At 42.3% G+C, this 24,198-nt stretch overlaps 1 protein-coding gene across 4 annotated transcripts in view; it reads right to left on the bottom strand.

The window, feature by feature from the left end:
• Positions 1-14,743: 14,743 nt before the first annotated feature.
• DDAH1 (dimethylarginine dimethylaminohydrolase 1) overlaps positions 14,744-24,198 on the bottom strand; it is a 108,407-nt gene continuing 98,952 nt past the window's right edge. For all 4 annotated transcript variants that reach the window (XM_088673876.1, XM_088673877.1, XM_088673878.1 and 1 more), the window contains 2 exons: positions 15,858-16,001; positions 14,744-14,863 (listed from right to left, as the gene is read on the bottom strand). In XM_088673876.1, coding sequence (XP_088530002.1) covers positions 14,747-14,863; positions 15,858-16,001 — 261 coding nt within the window. In that variant the 3' untranslated portion in view covers positions 14,744-14,746. The remainder of the gene's footprint in view (positions 14,864-15,857; positions 16,002-24,198) is intronic.

Raw genomic sequence — 24,198 nt, 5'->3', positions numbered from 1 at the left:
ACGTGTCCAGAAGAGGGCAACCAAAATGGTCAAAGGCCTGGAAACGATGCCTTATGAGGAACGGCTTAGGGAGCTGGGTATGTTTAGCCTGGAGAAGAGAAGGTTAAGGGGTGATATGATAGCCATATTCAAATATATAAAAGGATGTCATATAGAGGAGGGAGAAAGGTTGTTTTCTGCTGCTCCAGAGAAGCGGACACGGCGCAATGGATTCAAACTACAAGAAATAAGATTCCACCTAAACATTAGGAAGAACTTCCTGACAGTAAGAGATGTTCAGCAGTGGAATTTGCTACCAAGGAGTGTGGTGGAGTCTCCTTCTTTGAAGGTCTTTAAGCAGAGGCTTGACAGGCATATATCAAGAATGCTTTGATGGTGTTTCCTGCTTGGCAGGGGGTTGGACTGGATGGCCCTTGTGGTCTCTTCCAACTCTATGATTCTATTGCCAATCATTTCTGCTTGGTCTTTTTGTGCTTATTTTGGCTGCGTTATTAATATTGTCGTTATTCTTTCTATATTCATCTACATCTCACCTTTCTCACAGAACTAGGTTTCTTATGTATGTAAATATAAATTTTTATTAAATTTTCTGTTTTACAATTTAGAATACTAATTTAAAACATCCTTAAAATATCAGTGACTTCCCTTCTTCTCTTTCCATGGTTCATTTTGCATATCATAAATCCCTGCATATTTTACATAAACTAAACCATTCAGTATTCCATTATTACATCCATCAAAACTTATTTACACTTGAATATATCTTAATGCTGCCAACGTTTTCAAGTGTACACAATTCCCCCCCCCCAGTCAGAACCAGGATTCAAGGTGGCTCACAAAAGCAAAACAAATAGAGATAGAACACACATAGCTCAAAGCATATAAGGTTGTGGTTAACTATTGTTAACTAAAAAATATAAAAAAGATATATCATTCGTTCATTTATTCGCCATCAGTTTATATCTACGTCCATAGACTTGCACAGTACAGTCATGGATGTGCTGCTTCATGGCACAAAAATGTGAACCCAAGGCACAAATCCCTAAGCATTTGTGTTTGACGCACACACCCTCTGCATCAAACTGCATAATATACATGGATGCAGATGTGCTCTGTGATTTGATGGTAGTTTTCCAGAATCGCATATAAAAATTAAGAGGATGCATGAGGATCTGTGCTTAAGCTCCATACTGGTGCCATAGAGTTATTTTTATTGTACAGTCCGAGGACACAGGTGTAACCTTTTCCTTCACTCTGGTTTGGGGGAGATGTCAGGAGAAAACCCCAAGAATTCCATGAGGATCCACGCCCTGTAATCATGTTTTTGCACCATGACAGTGCCAGGAACCTGTCCCACACCTGTGATTTTCCCAGTCTAGTCTATGGATATGGAAACAATCTCTAATTTTATAGTGGTTTTTGCTGGGAATCTGTATAAAATCATGCAAATTCTTTGGGATGCGTGTCTTAGCAGTGAATCACTGCATCTGGATTTTTTGGGGGGGGGGGGTGCAGTCCAGAGGTACAAGCATGAACTAGGTAATTTTAATAGGATCCCTTGTAAAAAAAAAAAATCTGTAAGAATTGTACTGTACTTTACGTACTTCATTTCACCTGAGACAGCAAATCTCACAGATAACTCTCATCCCTCTTGCAGCAAATATACAAAAATAAATTAAATAATGAATTAAATGGCTAACCTTTTGTGACACCATCACACTACCTGCCTCTTATGGTTGATCTAGCCTGGCCCTGAAGCCATTTATAAAAGGGGTGTCTTTTTTAGTTTCTTCTTTCTTTGTTTCTTTCCTCCCCTTTTTTACAGTCAGATTCTATCAAGGTAATCACTTGTGAAAAGACCCTTTAAATAGATGTTCATTTTAGCTAGCTAATGTTAACAGATATGGGAAACACAGAATTACCTGAGGAAACTATTGTGGGATTTCCCACTTGTCAGGATCCTGTATCTATTTAAGTCACAGGTAGGTAGCCGTGTTGGTCTGAGTCGAAACAAAATAAAAAAAATTCCTTCAGTAGTACCTTAAAGACCAACTAAGTTTTTATTTTGGTATAGACTTACTTTTGAGTAGTCATGTGAGTAGGATTGCACTGCTAATAATACCTTCTTCACTATAGTCTGAGGCTCGCAGTAATAATATAATATTGTCATATTATTATATTATATTATATTATATTATATTATATTATATTATATTATAGACATAATGCTATCAGACACAATAAAGTGTGTGTTAGACTTAATCTGTAAACAGTGTTCGCACCGTTTTTTTAGTAGATGGTGGAGATTGTTATTTCCACAAAAGTAAAACATGTTTTGTATACTGTCAACCTTCCTTCAAAATTCTGACCATTATACTACCGGTAAACTATGGGAGATACAATGTTGAAGCAAATTTGAGGCAGTGCTAATTATTGAGTGCCCACTAGAGGTCTCTGCTGTTTAACACTTTCACCCCAACACAACTCCCCCCCCCAAATCATTTCCAGCATTACTTTAAATTCTTATAACTTATAGCTACTAGATTGAAATTTCCACCTACATTGTAGAGAAAGAGGCAACGTGACAGAAGTGTATGCATGGAGAAAGTGGATAGAGAAGCTTCTCTCTCTCCAAGCACGGGAACTTGTGGACATCATGGGTTCAAGTCCCATGTTGGGCAAAAGATCAATGGCACAAAAACAAGGCTTGGGGTAGGAGACAATGCTGAAAGAGATATCCTCTCAAGTCATTGTGTTCATGATTTGGTGCTACTGTGTGCATAGTTGTTGAAGCTGCTTGTGTACCTCTGTGTCGAGTAAGGAACTAGCAACCAGGAACCACGTTCAGTCTTGTAACACACAGCCTCCCCTGCCCCCTCCTTTCATACCATATCTCAGAAACTCTCCCTCCGTGTAAGCTGTCAGTTTTCCTTATCAGGAAGAGGAAGATTTCTCTCTCTTCCTTCTGAAGGAGCTCTGAAAGGAGATCGCTCAGAATGATTGCTGTATCCAGGTCATCTACATGTGACATTCATAGCTCTTGACTCTTTAGCTCTCTTCCCAACTCTCTCTGCTGTGCAGGTAGTGGTTTTATTATCACACCGTTCCTCTTGCAGTTGCACGATCAATCCTTGACAATCTGAACTTCTGTTGGCCTCGCAATCATCAAAGGCCACCTTTAAATAGTCGGCAGGCTTTTAAGGAAAAATCCACATCATGCATGCAAATGTCTTCCTAAATACATGTAACATTTATGACCTTTTACTGTTCTGCCAGAGATGTTTTCTTGGAAATGTGGCAACAGCATTCACCCCTGCTTTTGCCGTGGCTGTTGTCTCTTTCCTTCCACATTTAACTCGGCTCTGCATCATGAAATGGACCTTCTGTTTTTGATTTAGTCCCTAATGCAAAACTCATCTTTCCGCAAGGGGACTGTCTTCAGGCTTATGCTTTTCCACAGGTCAAGATGGGAATTCGCAGAAAGTAATTTTGGAATCTTTTACCTCTCACCTTTTACCTTCTTCTTTACAATGTTATGGAGAACCCAGCAGAAGCCTCCTTTGCATAAGACTGCTTCATATGGTTGAGCTTGCCTAGATCAATCTCATCGGTCAGACCACATTGTGGCAGAGAGCAGATGCCATGCAGAAAAATGCTTGCAGGGCACCTCTCTCCAGATATGTTAACCAGGAAAGCCAAACCCATGTATTACAGCAGAAGGTTGTTGTTGTTGTTTAGTCGTTTAGTCGTGTCCGACTCTTCGTGACCCCATGGACCATAGCACGCCAGGCACTCCTGTCTTGCACTGCCTCCCGCAATTTGGTCAAACTCATGTTCGTAGCTTCGAGAACACTGTCCAACCATCTTGTCCTCTGTCGTCCCCTTCTCCTAGTGCCCTCAATCTTTCCCAACATCAGGGTCTTTTCCAAGGATTCTTCTCTTCTCATGAGGTGGCCAAAGTATTGGAGCCTCAGCTTCACGATCTGTCCTTCCAGGGAGCACTCAGGGCTGATTTCCTTAAGAATGGATAGGTTTGATCTTCTTGCAGTCCATGGGACTCTCAAGAGTCTCCTCCAGCACCATAATTCAAAAGCATCAATTCTTCGGCGATCAGCCTTCTTTATGGTCCAGCTCTCACTTCCATACATCACTACTGGGAAAACCATAGCTTTAACTATACGGACCTTTGTAGGCAAGGTGATGTCTCTGCTTTTTAAGATGCTGTCTAGGTTTGTCATTGCTTTTCTCCCAAGAAGCAGGCGTCTTTTAATTTCGTGACTGCTGTCACCATCTGCAGTGATCAAGGAGCCCAAGAAAGTAAAATCTCTCACTGCCTCCATTTCTTCCCCTTCTATTTGCCAGGAGGTGATGGGACCAGTGGCCATGATCTTGGTTTTTTTGATGTTGAGCTTCAGACCATATTTTGCGCTCTCCTCTTTCACCCTCATTAAAAGGTTCTTTAATTCCTCCTCGCTTTCTGCCATCAAGGTTGTGTCATCTGCATATCTGAGGTTGTTGATATTTCAGCAGCAGTTGATATTTCAACAGCAGAAGGTAGGCTAGGATTTCTGGTCAGTTGGGATACAATTTTGTTCCCTCCTTGAAATACCATTCTGAAATTGAGCAAAAACCCCTGCATATTGGATGGCAAGGGAATACAGCAACATACCAGTCCCCAACTGAAAGCGCCAATCTCCAAGTGTTTTTAGTTGTAGAGGGCAAAAACATTGCACCTGTGCAATATTAGCTGCAGTACTGCAGTCCCAATCCAACACATACATACCGAGCTACTATTTAACTTAAAAAAAAAAAATGTGGGAGATTCTGATCATGGGCCCTGTGTGTTTGTGCCTTATGTATTCATAACTGTGCCAAATTAGCTAAAATCACACTTCAATCCATGGTTAGAACAGTGGTTAGAACAGAGCTTTCCCAACTTTTCTTTTTGGTGACACACTTTTTAGACATGCATTCAGTTTTACTAGCAAACCGGAGGTTAAACTAACCCCTTTCCAGCCCCAAGAGGAGCGTTCATGCAGCACACCTACACATTGCAGCCAACACACTAATGTGTCGCGACACACAGTTTGGAAAGCTCTGGGTTAGCATTAAGGTTGGCAGACAGGATTAAAAAAACAACCATTCAGTCATGAAGCTGAAGTGATTAATTAATAAATAAATCTAAATATGAATGAAGCAGGCATGAGAATAGCCTGCTGGATCAGGACAGTGGCCTAGCTAGTCCAGCATCCTGTTCTCACAACGGCCAACTAGATGCTTGTGAGAAACCCACAAGCAGGACCCAAGCACAAGAGCACTTTGCCCTCCTGCAGTTTCCAGCAAGTGGTTAATGCAACCTTTACTGTAATACAGTGGTACCTTGACTTACGAATGCCTCGACTTCCGAAGTTTTCAACTTCCGAAGTCCGCAAACCCAGAAGTATTTTCACTGTGCGCATGTTCTGCCCATGCGCAGAAGCGGGGGCGCGGCCTGCGCATGCACAAAGCGCAAAATCACACTTTGCGCATGCACAAATTGGACGCTTCGACTTACGAAGGATTCGACTTCCGAAGAGCGCAGCGGAACGGATTGCCTTCGTAAGTCGAGGTACCACTGTATATCAACTATTTGTGTGTGTGTGTATAGACGGGTGGATTCATTCATCAAAAAAACACACAAAAAAAAATACAAATTCATATATTGTATTAACGTAATGTGATTTATACAGTATGGTAAATGTTACATATAATGTAGACTTTAATGTTGCATGTTAATAGTCATACCAGCCTCTACCATAGCTGCCAAGTTCTCCCTTTTTTTAAAGGGAAATTTCCTTATGCTGAATAGGCTTCCTCGCGAGAAAAGGGAAAACTTGGCAGCTATGGCCTCCACCTGTCACTAGATACCGTAGTACTATACTGCTGTGAAAAACTCTTCTCTCTAAATCACGGGTGTCAAACACAAGGCCCGGGGGCCAAATCCAGCCCAAATCCAGCGACCCAGCAGCGGGACCTTGCTGCTGAAGCGCCGCGCCGACAGTAATAATTGAATTCAGTGAGAATAATTTATGATAATAAAGAGTGGACACATAGTCCTACAGATACAACCGGCCCTTTGAGGGTGACCAAACTGCTGATGCGGCCCGCGATGAATTTGAGTTTGACACCCCTGCTCTAAATATATCCTTACTGTATATGCTGTTCTTTTTTACACACACACACACACACACATATTAATATTATCATATATAATAATCAAATGCAGGTATAAAAATATAAGCAATAGAATAATATAAACTATTCTTTCTGTAACCTAAATGGTTTTGCTATTTTAAAAAATTGTAATCCTATTTCTTTAAAGAAGCAATCCTACATACAGAGTAAGTTCCATCGATCACAGTGGGATTTACCTCCAAGTAAATATTTGTAGAGCTGAGCTGCAAAGTTCTCCCGACTTAGCACAAGATGCCGTCTCGTTCAAAAGATACCACATGAAATCAAGCCACAGGGAAGCTGATGCTGATGAAACATGGCGACTTTAGGGCACTTCTTCATGGAAGTTTCTCTCTCCTTCTCAACTCTCTGCTTCACAAGAGCTCCAGTTAGGTTCAAGTACTTATTAATGACACACCGGTGATCAGTGGTGAAGAAAATGTGGAAACAGGAGATGCAGGATCTCGGGGCAGGGTGCTCATCAATGATCTTGCAAATTATCTCCATCTGAGCACACCAAAGAAGATACGGTGGCCAGTTATTTCTGCTTTGCATTTTCCATACTGACCTGTGTTTTTTCTTTATTGAAAACAACGGCATTCACATTTATACTATTTTATATCAAAATATGATTTTAAACTGCATTTTGCTCTGTTATTTTAAATTAAGCACCGTGTTGCGTAATTCAGAGCATGTGAAAACCAAAGGTAATAATGGTAATGGTAATAACAACAACAACAACAACAACAACAACAACACCCCAGCCACTCTGGGTGGCTATGTTCTCTTCTGTACAGGTACAAGTCTGGGAGGCACTGATCAAGTCAGTTCATAATCAGAATCTGAAATAAATCAAATTTATCCAACATCCCTACCTGCACCCTCAGCTACAATAGGGATAATAACACAGACCCATCTTACAGGATGTTTGTTAAGGACTGCAGTAATGGTTTATTAAAGTAGTGTGGACATTGCTATATAAATGTTAAGTACTCAAATTATCTAAATAGCATTACCAACATACTAATTGGGAATATTTTGCTTTTATGAACTGTGGGTTGGGTCCATTGTTTGTTAGACTTAGGGAACCATGCTAACCCAGAAAAGTTGATGGCTGGGGGGAGTTTAGGATGAAGTGTAGTCCTCTCTCCACTGGTGGAGCAGATTACCACTGATTCAAGAGGACTCTGACCTATCTCCAAATAGTTTGGAGGCTACCAATGGTATAGGAGCCAAGGTGGAGTTGGTCAAAGGAAAGCTAAGCTGGATCCTATGTTGGCCCCATTGCCAGGTGAGGGGGGCAATATATTGTGTCAGCTTGGAGCTGGTGCAGGAAAACAACAACAAACCAAGAACCCCCTCCCCAATTGTGCCTTGAGACTTCTGATGCAATGGTGGTTCTGCCACTCTTATCACACACACACACACACACACCCCCGCTCCATGCAGGGTTAGGATTGCTCTACCCAGCAGTGATCCTGTACAAACTTAATTTTTGACTAGGTGCCACTGAGCTCAGACAGACTCGATTTTGTATAGAACAGAGCCAGCCCTACCGTTGGGAGAGTGAGGCAACTGTGTCAGGCTGCGGGGGGTGGGGAAGCAGGAATGAACCTCCTGGGTCATACCCAGGACAGAGCTTTGTATGCCATATGGCCTGTCCTGCACCCCCATAAGTAGCCCATTGCCTTCAGGTGCATTGTTGTTGTTGCTTAGTCGTTTAGTCATGTCCGACTCTTCGTGACCCTATGGACCATAACACGCCAGGCACTCCTGTCTTCCACTGCCTCCCGCAGTTTGGTCAAACTCATGTTCGTAGCTTCAAGAATACTGTCCAACCATCTCATCCTCTGTTGTCCCCTTCTCCTTGTGCCCTCCCATTGCAATTATTGAAATAAGTTTCCATGGCCATTCCAGTCAGTTTCTGAATATAGAATTGGGGTGGAATCTTGACCTTTGCCTCAGGCAGTCAAATTATTTGGGTCTCTCCTAGAGTAGACATATACAGAACTGCACTGCTGGTTCCCATTAAAATTAATGAGATTTCAGTCATGACTAATTTTTTCACATTGATTTCACTGTGAAATCCTAAGTCACAAACTAGATTTGTCAGTATGTTTTTTAATGTTTCAATTATGTTTATATCTTTGATGTTCTGTTATGTGTTTTTAATGTTGTGCACTGCCTTGGGATCTTCTGATAAGAGATGGTATATAAATTGAATTATTATTATTATTATTATTACTACTACTACTACTACTATTATTATTTCCAACCCAATGTTAAAAAGCAATGTCTGTTATTAAACTCCACTTCTCTAATTAGGCTGCATGGCTGGCAAAATAATGCAAACTTTTGTGTAAACCCAAACTAAGCAGAAAATTCAAGTCATCTACTGGAACAAAACACACATACCGGTAGTCCAGCTACAACTGACACTTTATTCCATAGTGATATGTGTGTACATGAAGTACTGAAACAGCAGAAGACGAAAGAAAATGGAAAATCTGGATCAACTTTTTCCAGTGTTAACAGACTATGGAATGCGTGGATGTTTGGCACAAAAAAGTGGGCAACAATATACTGGATTGTAATAAAGGTCTCTCAAAGGTAACAGTCTAAAATACTGCGGTAATTTAGTAGTCGTATCTGTGCATAGTAAAGCAACACAATGCACTTGATTCATAGTAGATCTCATACAAGCTACACCACCAAGCATCCAGTGTCAAGCTTTCTGGGAGTTCAAGTAAGGTCCCTGATATTTTGCTCACAGCTTCTAACAGATGAAAAAATGCTCTTCAAAAAACAACAACACAGTCTCTCTTTTGTATGGATATGTACCAACTCCTGAGAAACATTTGATTATTACTCAAATGGATTCTGCCCTGCCTATATTTAAATAAGTGCTGAGGTTGTACCAGAGTTTGCTTTCAGTGAGGGAGAAGACAGGGAGGGGGAGATTTTGACAGTTCTTCACTTAAGCTGAACATGATGTTCTGCCTGAGCTATGATCCCATCTTATGGGGACTGTTGTGTTCCGCCTGTCCTTAACAAAAAAAAATGCCACAGTAAACGTCTAAAACGGGGCATATCTGTGAAATATTTCAACTGAGTGTATACTTTGTGGTGTGGGTGGGAGTGGAAAAATGCCAAGTGTAGCAATATAAGGTACATCATGTATACAAACTTCTTGTTGGCATAAGGAGGGGAACCTTAGATGACACCAATCACATTTTGTCCAACAAGGAAACCCACAAGTTGCATCACTTTCTTCAGCCCCAAAATAAAATAAACAACACAAGGATAAAAAGAAATGGAATGGGAGAGCTTATCTGGGGCTTCCAATTTTGTAACCACCAAAGTGTTGGGGGGGGGAGTGTAAAGTTCTGGGCAGGTCATGGACGACAGAAGAAACAGTGGAACAAAGTAAGTTGCAGAATACAACAGTGCTAGGCTTGCCATCTTTTCATTTAAGCAGTTCCGAACATTGAATTGGGTAGTGCAAGGGAGGTCATTTTAGATTTTATCAGAAGCTAAGGGCCAGTTTATGGCACTTTGTCCTAGCTCCTGCCAACCTAGCAGTTTGAACGCATACCAGCGTGAGTAGATAACTAGGTACCGCTGCAGCGGGAAGATAAACAGCGTTTCCATGCGCTCTGGCTTCTGTCACTGTGCCCCGCTGCACCAGAAGCAGTTTAGTCATGCTGGCTACATGACCCGGAAAATCTGTCTGTAGACAGATGCCGGCTCCCTCGGCCTGAAAGCGGAGATGAGCACCGTACCCCATAGTCGAATTTGACTGGACTTAACTGCCCTGGGGTCCTTTACTTTTACCTTACCAGCTGAATCAACAGGTGGCAAATGGACTCTTACCAATCTAGACTACACTTCAAGGAAAGGGTGTTGCATTTTTTAAAAAAATGCCCCGCCCGATACACGTTGAAGAATTTAAAACATCAGGACTGAGAGGAGGCCAGGCTGAACTACTGTCAATTGAAATAGCAGTTTTCTAAATACATGGTTATTTTCTATAATGGAATATTCAATAACAAAGTTTGACGCAGTGGTGTGTAAGAAAGGTCTTACCATTTGAGTCTACTGATTGTACAACTGGCAAACTGCCAAACATAGGCTTAAATAATTATTTAGACAAGGTTTCAGTGCTTCAGGCCAAAATTAGATAGATGCAGGCAGTAGCTGAAAGCAACAGCTCCATGACCCTTTTTCTTTTCCCCAACCCCACCCATAACTTATGAGGATACTCACTGTGATTATGTTACAAACCTCTAGATATTGAAGGGGAGAATTGGCTTTGGCAATAGCTCTACATTAGCTGTAGAGTCTAGTTCCAGCCTCAGAAAGGAATCTGCTATGCTACAAGGTTGAACTGTAAACATTGATTCTGGAGCATGTGTTTCCATGTGTTTCCATATGCTTCCATGTGGCACACAGTAACGAGAAGGGAAATGTACCCGCTGGAAGAATACAAAGTATGCACACATATAAAGATCTAAACGAGTCTCTCTCACTCTACATTAACACCCTTTAAATTCTGAAAATCCCCCCATTGTGGAAGGATGTTTCTTGATACCGGGTGTGAGAGGAATTTTCTGGACCATAATGATAAAAATCAGGAAAGCTGGCAATCCTAGAACTGTTGCATAATCAGGCATAGCAATCCATTTTTGTTTGTTTGTTTCGGAAACTATACAGAAACTGGTTTTGGAGAGCAACATACGAATTTATCCATAAATAAAATTAAACTACGTGCCTAAAAAGCCTTCAACGAACTATCAAAAGCTCAGCAGAGGCAACCCATCACACAAATTTCTACACAAAAAGCAGATGAGAATTGAGAAACATAATCTACTAGTCTTCAATTAGAAAGATACATGCCTGGCATGCTGACAACACAGCTCTGAAGCTGGAATGCAGAGACAAAAGAAAGCATCAAGGATGAAGACCCTTTCACAGGAATTTGCATATTTTACTTCTGTGGCAAGGGGTCCCTGCATGCCAGTAAAGGAGACTGATTGACATGATGTCCACTGAAACATAACAGAGCAGAACTCTCATCCTTTGGGCTGTGGGGCTTGTGTTTGGGGAAGATAACTTCACACCTCTTCCTCTTTCTTCCTTCAGCTGGAGAGAGGATGACTTCTTGAAGAGTGGGTTTCTGCAGCTGTTTTTATTTCATTTTTCCTTGCAAGGATATATTGTCACAAAAATCACTGCAATTCTTCCACTATTTTCTCTCTCTCTTATAAACTGAATTCCAAATGGTGAAAGAAATGCATTGCTTTCATATTAATTCCCTTTACTGCATAAAACCCTTCCCATACGAATCAGCACTGCCTCTTTCATGAATGTTTATTTCACTTCACAAATTTCAAGTAAACTCATTCTAAGGCTTCTGGATTGATGGAACATGAACAATACCTGACAAGTGAATAAGATGCAGTATAATCTCTCCTCAAAAGGGAGAAATGAAAGGGCAAAAGAATCACGAACCAGAGTTTTTAAGTATACTTAATCCTTCTAAAAGGCAACAGGATGGTATTGGTAGTAGCATTTTCCAGTTTACATTTCTTGGATTCCCTACATGGTTAAATAGTTTCAGAGATTCTTTCCTTATTACTCGGCTACCCGATCTTCCTTCCTTCTAGGACACCTCAGCAACTAGACAGAATTAGCATTGGAGAATACAGTAGTGGCCTTAACCAGGAAGTTGATAAAATACTCAGACCGTATGTCAGCCCTTGGAGAGTTCCTACTGCTACTTGAGCTAGATAGCATCTCCATTCTTTGAAATGACTTAACAGGTTCCAAGAGAATGCGATTGTTCATATTCTTTGTGTGTGTGGTGAAAAAACATTATGACTAAGGCCTTAAGTGTGTTGCAGAATTTACCATAAGAAATATTTCTTTCAGCTGAATTCCATAGTAAACAGTCACACAATTAAAAGTTAGAAAAACCATCCAAGATATTCATTGTTCCGAGCACAACAACCTGAAAGCTTAGACTGAGTAGTCATGGCGGCCTGTTGGAAGACAGCTCTCTTCCTTATTCGAAGGAATAAGGTAAAGGTAAAGGGACCCCTGACCATTAGGTCCAGTCATGACCGACTCTGGGGTTGCGCGCTCATCTCGCATTATTGGCCGAGGGAGCCGGCGTATAGCTTCCAGGTCATGTGGCCAGTATGACAAAGCTGCTTCTGGCGAACCAGAGCAGCACATGGAAACGCCGTTTACCTTCCCGCTGTAGCAGTTCCTATTTATCTACTGTACTTGCATTTTGACGTGCTTTCGAACTGCTAGGTTGGCAGGAGTTGGGACCAAGCAACGGGAGCTCACCCCGTCGCAGGGATTCAAACCACCGACCTTCTGATCAGAAAGCCCTAGGCTCAGTGGTTTAACCACAGCGCCACCTGGGTCCCTATTCGAAGGGATACACCACAGTAAAAAACCAAAGCAAAACTTCTGCAGCTAGAACTCCCGCAATCTCTTTCTCACTACCGAAACTTCTCAGGAAATTCACTGCTGGCTCTCAGAAGAACTCTGATCAAACAAAAATTCAAAACAAAAAAACATTCCATGAAAAGTAAAGCAAAATAGGTGAAGGGGAGATGAAGAAGAAATTTGTTAACATCATAAGGCCGACTGAATGGTTGTCAGAACATTAAGTTCGAGATTCACATAAACCTGTGGATTATTCTTAGAACAGGGTTGATATAAGATTTATTTATGAGCTATCTGCCTATCCAGTGGATAAACAACGAGACCATTGTCTCAGCTTCTAGGATACACTAGGATAAACTTACAAGTGGTTTAAGCTTTGCTGAAATTCAAGACTATCAGAATGAAATCCCGAGAATCCTCCTCTGCGGTAACACTTTTTCCCTAGGTGCCACCCGCCGTTTGCAATAGATTCTGCTCACGATTCTCTTCTAATGCACTTCCATGGCATGAGCAGCAACACAATACTGTGAAATAATAAAACACAGTACATTTCACACTGCAGCTGGTACTCTAAAAAGGACTATGCAGAAGCCCAGGTTCATGATGCTATCAATTTTCTCTTTTTTTTAGTTACCTACTGGTATAATAGGGATTTTTGGAAGAGAGATGACAAGAAAAACGGAAGGCAAAGGTAGAAGGGGAGGGAGAAGAAGAAGAAAAAAACGAGAAAGGGAGACACAGAACAAAAGAGAAAAAATAAGGGATGAATAAAACCGAGGCTGATTTCTGCATTACTCCTAATGAGCACAGATGTCGGAACCAATGTCAGCTATAGATGTTCATTAGAGGCCTTTGCAACATGAGTATTGCGGCCAATGTAGATTTCACATTTACATTAAAAATGGATTGAAGGAAGAACTAATATAAGCCTCATGCGTGATGGCACGCTATGTAAATTTCAATCCCAACACATGCCTTCAGCAAAGCACAAAAGCAACCCACCTAACACAGGCACAAAGATCTTGCTTTAATGAGCAAGCATCCCAAAATTCAAGGGGGAATGACTAGAGGCCACCAAAGTGTAACAGTCTGATTTGAGGGCATGAAATCCATCTTAATGCATCCCCAGTTAAAGGCATTGGTATTACTCTGAGCCCTTTATGTCCCAGCTATCGCTCAAGCCTGAGGTTACAGAAGTTACATGGCAGAGGTTACATGGCAGTCACATGTAGTCCTTTCGTAAAGAAAAACAGCTGTGGATATCTTCAAGTCCAAGTGGAGGAATAAGCAGGGGAGGGGTTGCTAAAGCCTTTCACATCTAACTATTTCCACCACCTCCACCCCCCACGAAATCCTCCTCAAGCTGTTTTCTTACTCATGGGAGAAAATATACAGTACCATAACTTTCCCCCAGAAGGTAGAAAAGATGCTTGAAGATCAATCTTTAGTTTTAAAAAGTGGTCAGGAGGGAGAAGAGTTAATTACTGGTAGCCTCTTCTGCCATTTCTCTTTTCTAACATGAAGATAACCCGTAGCTTTGTTGTTATTTCTAAAGTTCGTTTTTTTGACCATGAATACCTGGGATGGAAGGTAGGCAGATCAATGGGGAAAGAAGACGTGAAAGCCCTTATGGGAACAAATTTGAAATTCCCGTGACGAAGTCAACATCAGCAGAAGCAAAGAGTTGGACCATCGTTCCCCTAACCCCTGCATTACATTGGGGCACAAGGTGGGCAGTCATCAGCATACTGCTGGACACAACACACCCTTACAAAGCTGGCTTGTGTGAAGGGAGGCTAAATTCGAAAAGTTATACTTTCTCTAGCACCTGTCTGTATGTGCCGTTAAGGGGACTTGCCTTGCCTCATACAATCCTGCACCTAAAGCATATACACACACACACATATATATACACACACACACCTTAATTACCACCTGAAAGGGCACCATTGTAAACAAAGGTTAGTAGCACAGTGGTACAGTAGATTGTCAAGGGAACCAATAAAAAGTAGGTACAGATTCATCTGCCTAGCATGTACGTTATTGCCAGTTACAAGGGAGGGAGTCTGTAAACTCATAATTGTGAAGTTTTATTAATAAGGACAGAACAACATGTGAGCGACCCATCTATTTTTTCAAGCTCTGTGTTCGCTATAGGGATCAACATGTGGTCCTTCAGTTTTTCAAAGACCTATTTAGGAAAAAGAAAGAAACAAGAGGGAAAAGGTTTACATTTGCGAATTTCTTACTCTCACAGAAACGGTTTGGTTCCATATTTACTTATGCCTCCCCCCCCCCCGTTCTGACTTGGAAATCTCTCTCTCTCTCTCTCTCTCTCTCTCTCTCTCTCTCTCTCTCTCTCTCTCTCTCTCTCTCTCTCACACACACACACACACACACACACACACACACACACACACACACCAGTCTACAGCTCCCAGATCACACTGGGAGCACATATTTCAGTCTGAAATAGGCCTTCCTTTTGGGCAAGCACTTTCTGGATGCCTGGTTAAAGACCTCTCTCGGTCCAACAAACTGTTAAAACTGGAAAGGGGATACAGGGAAATGATTCATCAGAGCAAAAAATGCAAGTGTGCTAATGGCGCGAACCAAGGAAAGACCTGCACAACTACCGTATCAGGCGGTTAAAAATTGCAGCATGTGTCGGAATCACTTATAGAACTGATTCAACCAAACAGTACTACAGTAGCAGCAAGTATCCCAAACCTGCACTCTGAATCCTCTACAAAGCAGAGATGATGGAAAACTTAAAAGAGCTATGAAGGATCAGCTAAGGATCAGGAACTGTAACCAGGTCTCCTATGCTGAGGTCATGCAAACACATATGAATGAGACAAAAATGCTCTGCACTCAGGTACGGTACATTCTTGAAAATGGCAACCTTTGTGCCATCACCTGGAGCAGCTAAGAAAAGCTGTTGGAATTCACAGCACAAGACCCATTGCTTAATTTTTTTTTGCTAGCACCATGCACATAAAACTTTCACCTTTCCACTCCTTTTTTCCTTTTTAACGCACTTCAGTGCAAGGGAGAGTGGAAATAGCTAGTATTTGAAGGCACGGCCAAAGTAACATTCCGCACCTTCCCTTACACAGCCACTATTAGTTTAGCATTGATCGGCACCTTATAAGAAGGAGCTTTTATTCTATTTGCTTTTTTACCTTTGCACTTTCTGGATATTCCTCAGGGGCTCGGTGCAACAAGATATGACCTTTGCCAGGAATGTTTAAATATATACAGTTTGCTGCAGCGTCGTCAGGAACTGTAAGCTTGTCGTAGCGGTGGTCACTCATCTGCTGCATTGTCTGTTATGGAAAGTTAAGGTGGAGACCTTTAGAGCAAGATTTCATCAGCTGTAAGGCGGGGAACGGGCTCTTCTGGGGGAGGGGGTTACAAGAAATAATTGCACAAAGGTACTGCTGCTGCAGAGAGTTTTCTAATGCATACCAAGCACTTCCAAGTGCCAAACGTATTAGCACCAAGCAAAGTCACAGTGAATTCCATTTGTACAATTTAGGACTGCAATTTAGGACTGCATACTTTCCAAGATGGCGGAAGGATTTCTTAAAGCAAGTCTCTGAAAGTAAAGCCTGCTACTGTCTCTTGTGCGTTTCCATCAGTTTCTAGGAAAGAGCTATGGCATTTACAGGGGAAGTCTGCTGTACATGTTTACTCAGAAGTAAACCAGGTGAGTTCAGTGAGATTTACCAGTAGGTAAGCGTGTATAGGATTACAGTTGACAATAGCACATGCCCTCTATGGAAGTTTCAATCCTCAATATCAGTTACTCAGAATGAAGTGATAAACTAAGCTGGTAGAAATTCTGGACTGTTTCACTTCAGATTGCCGGCAGAAGCAGTAATACTTTTGATTGGCACAGAGGGAGCAGGAGTATATGGTTGACCACTATAGGATAGGGAACAGTGAACTAGATCAGGTATCCCTAAACTTCGGCCCTCCAGATGTTTTGGACTACAATTCCCATCTTCCCCGACCACTGGTCCTGTTAGCTAGGACTCATGGGAGTTGTAGGCCAAAACATCTGGAGGGCCGCAGTTTGGGGATGCCTGAACTAGATGATCCTTGCAGCAGATTCATGCTCTTATATGCATTTATCACAAATCAAATAGATAAATCTCAAGATCAAACAGGTAGCAGGAGGATGAGTTCGTTTGCAAATACTGTTCCTTTGCACAATATTTGGATTACCTTGGTTGAGAATTAATTCAGTTTGTGCTAGAACTGTTCATAGTAAATCTGTCTAGATTCCATTTAAGGTATATAATTTATCGTAGCACCATTTTCCTGGTATCAGTGCAAAAAGAACCTATGATTGGATATGATCTGACACAAATTGGGTGCCTTACTCTTGAAGGGAAAAGGGAGATAAATCCCTGCTATTGTACTTTTTTATGGAAGCAGTTGCTCAGCTCTCAGGAATGTATTTTGAGTCAGTTGCAAACAATCATTTAAACAGAAGGCACAGAAACCAAACACCTTTTGATTTTGTTTACAGTATGCAAGGACTCCTTGGAACATGTAACCTTTTACTGAGCAATACTTTCTGAGAGATGCAAGACCCCCAAGTGAAACAGCAAATTAAACCAAGACCAAACTCTGGAATAACAGAAGGCATTTGGAAAGAACACAGTAGATTACAAATCCAAAGATGTGAACCAAACACAAATATAGAAACAGCAAAGTCAATCGCTTGTGTTGTATACTATCCCATAGTTTGTGCACATAGTGTCTGTGGAAGAATATCAAATGAACCAGTTTAAGCTCTTTTATTTACCTTAATAGTCTAAGTCAGAGGTTTTCAACTTTTTTCAGTCCATGGCTCCCTTGCCCAACTACATTCTATTTTCGGCACCCCTGTGGAGCTCAGGAGCCCAGTTATGTCACCCTTTGCTTGCAGAGCTGGCAGCCTCTCACCCCCCCTTTTTTTAAACACCCTCCTTTGTGGAGTGTTCCCTCAGCCTCCTCTCTTCTCCCCTCTCCTTAGGAGTCCTCCGGGCAGCCACTGTTGCTGCCCATAGTCTCTGAGCTGCCCCCCTGCCGCAAAGAGAGGTGCCTCCTCACACTGCCTCACAGGGGCCTGGGACTTTTCTGTCCATTCCCAACAGCAAGGGCTGGTGGACTGGCTGGCTGGGCTCCCTCGCCTGCTTGCTTGCTTACTCCGAGGCCACCTCCGCTCCTGGCAACCAGCACCCCCTGGCCAGCCCCAGAGGCACCATTTGCCTAGGGAGCTTGTAGCAGGGCTGTTGCAACAAACAGCTGTGCAAGCCTTTGGGGAGGCAGAGACGCAAGAGGACATCAGAGGAAGGGAGGGAAGGAAAGAGGGGCAGAGGCCGGGGTTGCCCTGACCATCATTCAAGACAGCCCAGGGTGCCATGACACATTGGTTGAAAACCACTGGTCTAAGTAACTAACATTTGAAAAGAGGGTATAAGATGGGCCCACAGCTGTGATTTGAGGAATCACATAGGGACAATGGAATCTGACTTATACCAGATCACATTATTTCTCCATCCATACCCTCCGACATTCCTTAGATGAAAATAGGGCCAATAGAAAGAGAAAGAGACAAAACACTTTAGAATGACTAAATAGCAGCGTTTTGTCTCTAATGTGACAACCTACAGGTCTATGCAATAGCCATGTGGTTCAGGGATGGCTCTGCATTTGAAGTCAGCAATGAGCCAACTCCCATCAGCTTGACTGGGAATCAAACTAGCAATTAAAAGCATTATTGGAGAATGCTCTGTCTCTCTCTGTGTGTTTGATAGCTATTAATATTTATATTCATATAGTCTCAGAATACTTTTTGCATGTGACCCTTTATACAAGAAAGTTTCAAAGATGCATGCATGTTCTTCAACACCATTAAGTGTGGGGGACAGGAAAGTCAGCAAGGTCTTTGGCAAGAGGTTTCCCTCAGCCATACTGCCCACCTGCACACAAGCCCACCTGCATCTATTCCTTTCTCATCTATCATTTGCCAAGATTGGGCTGCATGCAGGACACGAATGCTCTTGAGGCATACATGGCTTTTTCCAACTTGGAAATTCCAGGTGCAGTTGACTGCTCACAACTGGAGCCAAGGTACTGTACTGTAAATTACATTTCCATTTTTTTAGTCTATAAACCAGAGTGTCATCAAGATAAGGATCAAAGCAATTAACTTCTGAACATGTACCAACATCGCTGCTGGCTTGAGTGCCTAACCTAATGAATGTAGACTTCCCAAGCACAAACTTGGCACATAAACCCGTAATACTTTTCATTTAAATTCCATGTAGGCAAAGGATTTCAGGACAAGTGAGATCTTCTTGGAATACATCTGCGAACTGTGAGCTGGGAAAATGCATATTCAGAACCTTTATTTTTTTCAAATTTCAGCAGTATCAGTATTGCTTACAAAGTGCGCCAAACGAGACATCTTCTACAATGTATTGATAGCACAGCAAATTGCACATTCATGCAGATATCTGAAAGAACCATCTGTGCAAAACTAATGGGAAGAAGCCGCTCCATTTATCATTTAGATGCAAACCAGTTTTCACCACAATGCACCAAAAGGTCTTCCTGGAGCAAATGAAACCCCTCTCTTCCTAAACCTCTCTTTCAGCTAGCAGTTAAAAGATGGTAGTGATGGATTGGATTTTGCTGCAGAAAGGCCTTCTGAATATAAGATGATACAAGCATACAGTATTTAATTCATTGCAAATGTATGTATTATTAAAAAAAATTAACATCCATTTCTCCAGTGTGTGCTGTGTTTAAGATGTACTACAGGGGGAAACTTCATCATTGACAAAGATTAAAACAGTCACAAATTCAGTATGTGTGAATCTGGATTCCTGCCCAGAAACCTTTGCATGGCCATCTACACTAAAAGCCTGGCATTTCCTTCATGCATAATTTTTCTGGGAATTCTGTCCTTCCTGTGCAGGGCAATTTTTGGTCTGCATTCTCTAAAGCCTGAGTCACGCTTTCCTGATGTCAAACAAAGAAATTTCCAAAGCCCCCAATCTCATTTTTTCCAATTGTGTTTTACAAGGCATACTTTGCCAACTGAAGTCTAGGATAACAAGTAATGCAATTAAATGTGCCTAGCAAAGACCCTAAACAGACTGAGTATTCTTCATTCACATGCTGTCATCCCAGCTCTCATTGTTCCATTGTGCCTCGAACCCCATTCCAGTCAAATCACTGTTATTATTATTTATTTTTTTAATGAGACGTCCCATATTTAGTTTGGTGTTCCTTTCAACTGCTGGAGACCTTATTTTAAACAGATGGTGTTCAGGGAAAGAGTGAATGCAGGACAGCCTACTTAACTTGTGGTAGATATGGGGAAAGCCTTATTATGTGGGTGACTAACCTTTCCCGGCAGGCTTCCATCACTCGCACCCACATGTGCATTCATCACACATACAGCAAATATACACTCACACCAGCACCATGCATGTTTCACACAACAAACACATTTACAGCATGCACACATGCAGCCACAAGGCACTCTCTCTTTAGTACACCTCACCACCACCACTGCTCCCCCACCCCCCAAGAAAATAGGTGCAGGAACTCACCATGAAGTTGTTACAGTAAGTTGCCAGGTGACTTGGGGCAGCCCTGGAACAGATGCCGGTTTGACAACAGCTGCGTTCACCGCCCACAGAGGTGTTAAAAACAACAGCAAGCTGTCTCCCTAGCTGGTTTGGGCGGTCGCCCCTGATTCTGGTGTAGGTCGAATAAATGTGCTCCCTCCTCATCCGTTCTCTGAGATTCAGGTGGATGGCTAGAGCAGCTCAGAAGGGCCCTCACACAAACGTGCACATGGGCATTTGTGGGTGGAGGCCTGGCCGAAGAGCTTAAAGCCTGCCGCCTCTACATGGGAGACGGGTTGAAGAAAAGGAAATACAAATTGGCCCCGATCTGTAGCTTTACCAATACAGCTAGGGGTTGCTAGCAGCTAGGTGGAGTAATAGATATTAAAGAACACACTGGCCGGCTTCTATTTTGACTTGAAATGTTCATTTGGGGCTTCTCAGAGGTATGTAAAGGCAAGAAGTGGGTGGGTGGGTGGGGGGATGGAGTGCTGGCCCACAATGTCGCCAACCTGAGAGGTGCTGGAACTGCACTCTGGTGTAGATTTGCACTACTCTTGACATGTGTCCCTGAGCTGCTCTGCTGCCTCTTCTGATACAACCTTGAAACAAGGCGGTACTGGGTGCATAGCTTCAGCCATTGCTAGGAACTCCTGCAGAAAGCAAAAAACATGTCCAGGAAATGGCTCAAACTGCTGTTGCATTCAAGAAATTTTGGAGAATGAACATCCTGTCTTTTGGAACACGAGCAGGGGAAGAGAAGGGAAGTTGGTCCTCAGAAAAGCAAAGGAAAGCAAACAATAACAATAACAAGGGAAGCCAAGATCCTATTTACGTAAGCCAAGCGGACAGCTTCCCCAGTCACAAGAGCTGGCAAGCTCCGGGTGGCCAGAGGTACATGATTAGAAGACTCCCAAACTTTTAACACACATTCGTTTAGTAGCTTAATTTCTCTGCTGACGTTTCTTTGCTATGGTTAATTGCTGTACTCTCAGCATTTCTGTGGTTAGCTAAACTCTTTCGCAATCACAGATTCGCCTAGTTTATTATGCAACAGCAGCAAAAATGAGAGAGAAATCTGGAAAAAAAATGTTTCAAAAAATGTATAAGGGCACAGCGCTTCAGTGCCTGCTAGGTGTTGGCGTAGCGAGGGAGCAACCTGCCTAAAGTAACCTGCAGTTTAATAAATAATATCTCCATGCTTGCAGTAGAATAGTGGGGAAAGGCAGAACTGATAATATGAGGTTTCAGGATACTTTAAAAGCTGAAGGTTCTAGGAATGTTGCAGGCCCTGAAAACAGCACCAGCCTTCATTAGCTGACCTAATTGTTTCAGGAGTTGTTGGAACTTTCAAATACTTTTATTCTAACCAACCAAAAGTGTTATACCAGTACGGACATACCTCGGGTTACAGCCACTTCAGGTTGGTCTTTTCGGGTTGCGCTCCACGCCAAACCTGGAAGTACCAGAAATGGGTTACAGTACTTCCAGGTTTCAGTGCTGTGCGCATGCTGAATTGTCAGACGCGCAGCTGCGGGCTGCGAACGCTGCGGGTTGCAAACATGCCTCCCGCACGGATCACGTTCGCAACCCAAGCATTCACTGTATATGTATGCTCTAGGGTTGCCCAACTCGGGAGATTAAGACCACCAGCAGGTCTCCAATGTCCGATAATTGCCAATACATAAGCATGGTGGTATAAATTCCAGATTTGGAATTCCAAATCCGCCTTCCTTAATGTGCAATTGCATTTTCTGCAACGATATTCTCGGTACATTTGAACCCCCAAAGACATTTCCTAAACAGGGAGTTTATCTCTTTCCAAGGAAACCCCGATAACATTGGCAACGCTGACTAATTCAGTGAAGGAGGAGTTATTGCAACAACATTCATCCTTTAAAGAGGAACTTAAAAGATTGCTGGGTGACAATGCTAGACAACAAGCTAGATGATCTGAGCGAGCGTGTGGATTCAGTGAAAAGCAACACCACCAAAATAGTGGAGAAGGTTAACCTGGCAGGAGAACGACTTAAACAAAAAACCTAGAATAACTTCATTTGAATAATAAAATAAAGCTGGAGGAACACAGTAGTAGAGACCAGGAGATCAAACCTGAGAATTTGAGGGGTGGAAGACAAATGGCTGACAGTTCTCCAAGAGCCCCAGGAGATGTGGAGCAGGTGAACTGATCCGTGGGCCCAAGAAGGGCAGAAGATTCAGGGCCATGAGATACTGTGTTGCGTTTTAGCAGGTTCTCAGAAAAGGTGCAGCTTGGTCTTGGAAGCCAGGTGGGAGAAGCCTAGAGAGCCTAATTATGCATGAGTGCCAGTAGTTTACCACACTTGCACTGAACTTTGGCTTGTTATCTTGCACCTAATTGCCCTTCTTAGAAAAGCAAACCTCAAGTCAGGGTACACTGTGACTCTTGGTTAAACATACCTGTGTGTATTCCATCAGCGTGGATGTCTTGGATACCTATATGTAGACAAGGACACATTGTGCCATCCTTGATTCTTTGTGGTTATACCCAATGCTAGTCCTACAAGGAGACCCACGAAAGTTAATGAACATGACTACCTTAGGTTCACTCATTTCAATAGGTCTACTCTCAGCAGGACTAACATTGGATACAGCTCTCGGTGTCTCGGGTTGTTGGGCTCTTACTCAATTGGCGTTGGTAAAATTCTGAAATGGCTGCTGTGAGCTCTCTCCTGCAGTCAGAATGCTCTTGAGAAATTGTGCTAATTTGCTCTTTACAGATATACTTGCAGCTAATTAGTGTTATTTGAATTACTTTGAAATCCCATGACAAATGTTTCACTAGGAGAGTAATGTGTCAACTACAGCTATGCAATTAAGAATGATCAGCATCCACTATGCTGAAGTAGTAGAAAACTACCATTACTTCCAAAATTAACACAGCAATATGTTGGGAATTTATACGAAACCCAGGATGGAAAGCATTTTCACCACATGCCTTTTGGAGCAGCATTTCCAAACATTTCAGAGCACAAGTCAAAGTGTTGGTGCTGACCTTTGAAGCCCTAAATGGCAAGTTCAGCCCAGTATACCTGAAGGAGCATCTCCACCCCCATCACTCAGTCCAGACACAGAGGTCCCGCTCCGAGGGCCTTCTGGTGGTTCCCTCCCTGCGAGAAGTGAGGTTACGGGCAGAGGGCTTTCTCAGTAGTGGCATCCACTTTGTGGAACACCTCCCATCAGATGTCAAGGAGATGAGTAGCTATACAGTATAACCTTTAGAAGACATCTGAAGGCAGCCCCGTATTGGGAAGTTTTTTATATTTAATGTTTTATTATGTTTTTGTATATGCTGGAAACTGCCCAGAGTGGCAGGGGCAACTTAGTCCAATGGTGGGGTACAAATATTATTATTATTATTATTATTATTATTATTATTATTATTATTAGCCAACCCCTGTTTAGATCTCTGTGTAGCAGTCCTCACAGAATCTACCCAGGAAATGTTATATGGCTCTACCTATTTGCTCCATTCTAATACCCTCAGATAGGGTTTTAGATGCTAGAGAAATTTGCAAGTTGCTGCAGTTCCACCAAACCTGTGGCTACCTGTGCCCCTTGCAGACCCTCCCTCCATCTCCCTCTCTCCCAGCTCCCAGAACACACTAAGTTCTGTCCAATATACATCTGCACCAAGAACCCAACCCAATGAAGAGGAGAACAATTCAGTGGCACACAGTGATCAGCACCAGCCAGAAGCCTCAAGTGTAAAGCATGTTATCTCTTCATTTCTCTGTAAACTCAGCAGTTAGTGAACTGGAAAATAACTAGTATATAATATTCCAGAAAATATGCACAAGTTTTGTTTGGTTTTTTTGCTGGCGCATATGCAATAGTACTTAAGCCTGAA

This window comes from Zootoca vivipara, chromosome 7, assembly GCF_965207765.1.
Source record: "Zootoca vivipara chromosome 7, rZooViv2.hap1.1, whole genome shotgun sequence".
NCBI lineage: Eukaryota > Metazoa > Chordata > Lepidosauria > Squamata > Lacertidae > Zootoca > Zootoca vivipara.
The sequence above is the reverse complement of the archived record's forward strand: the minus strand, read 5'-3'. Positions and strand labels throughout refer to the sequence as shown.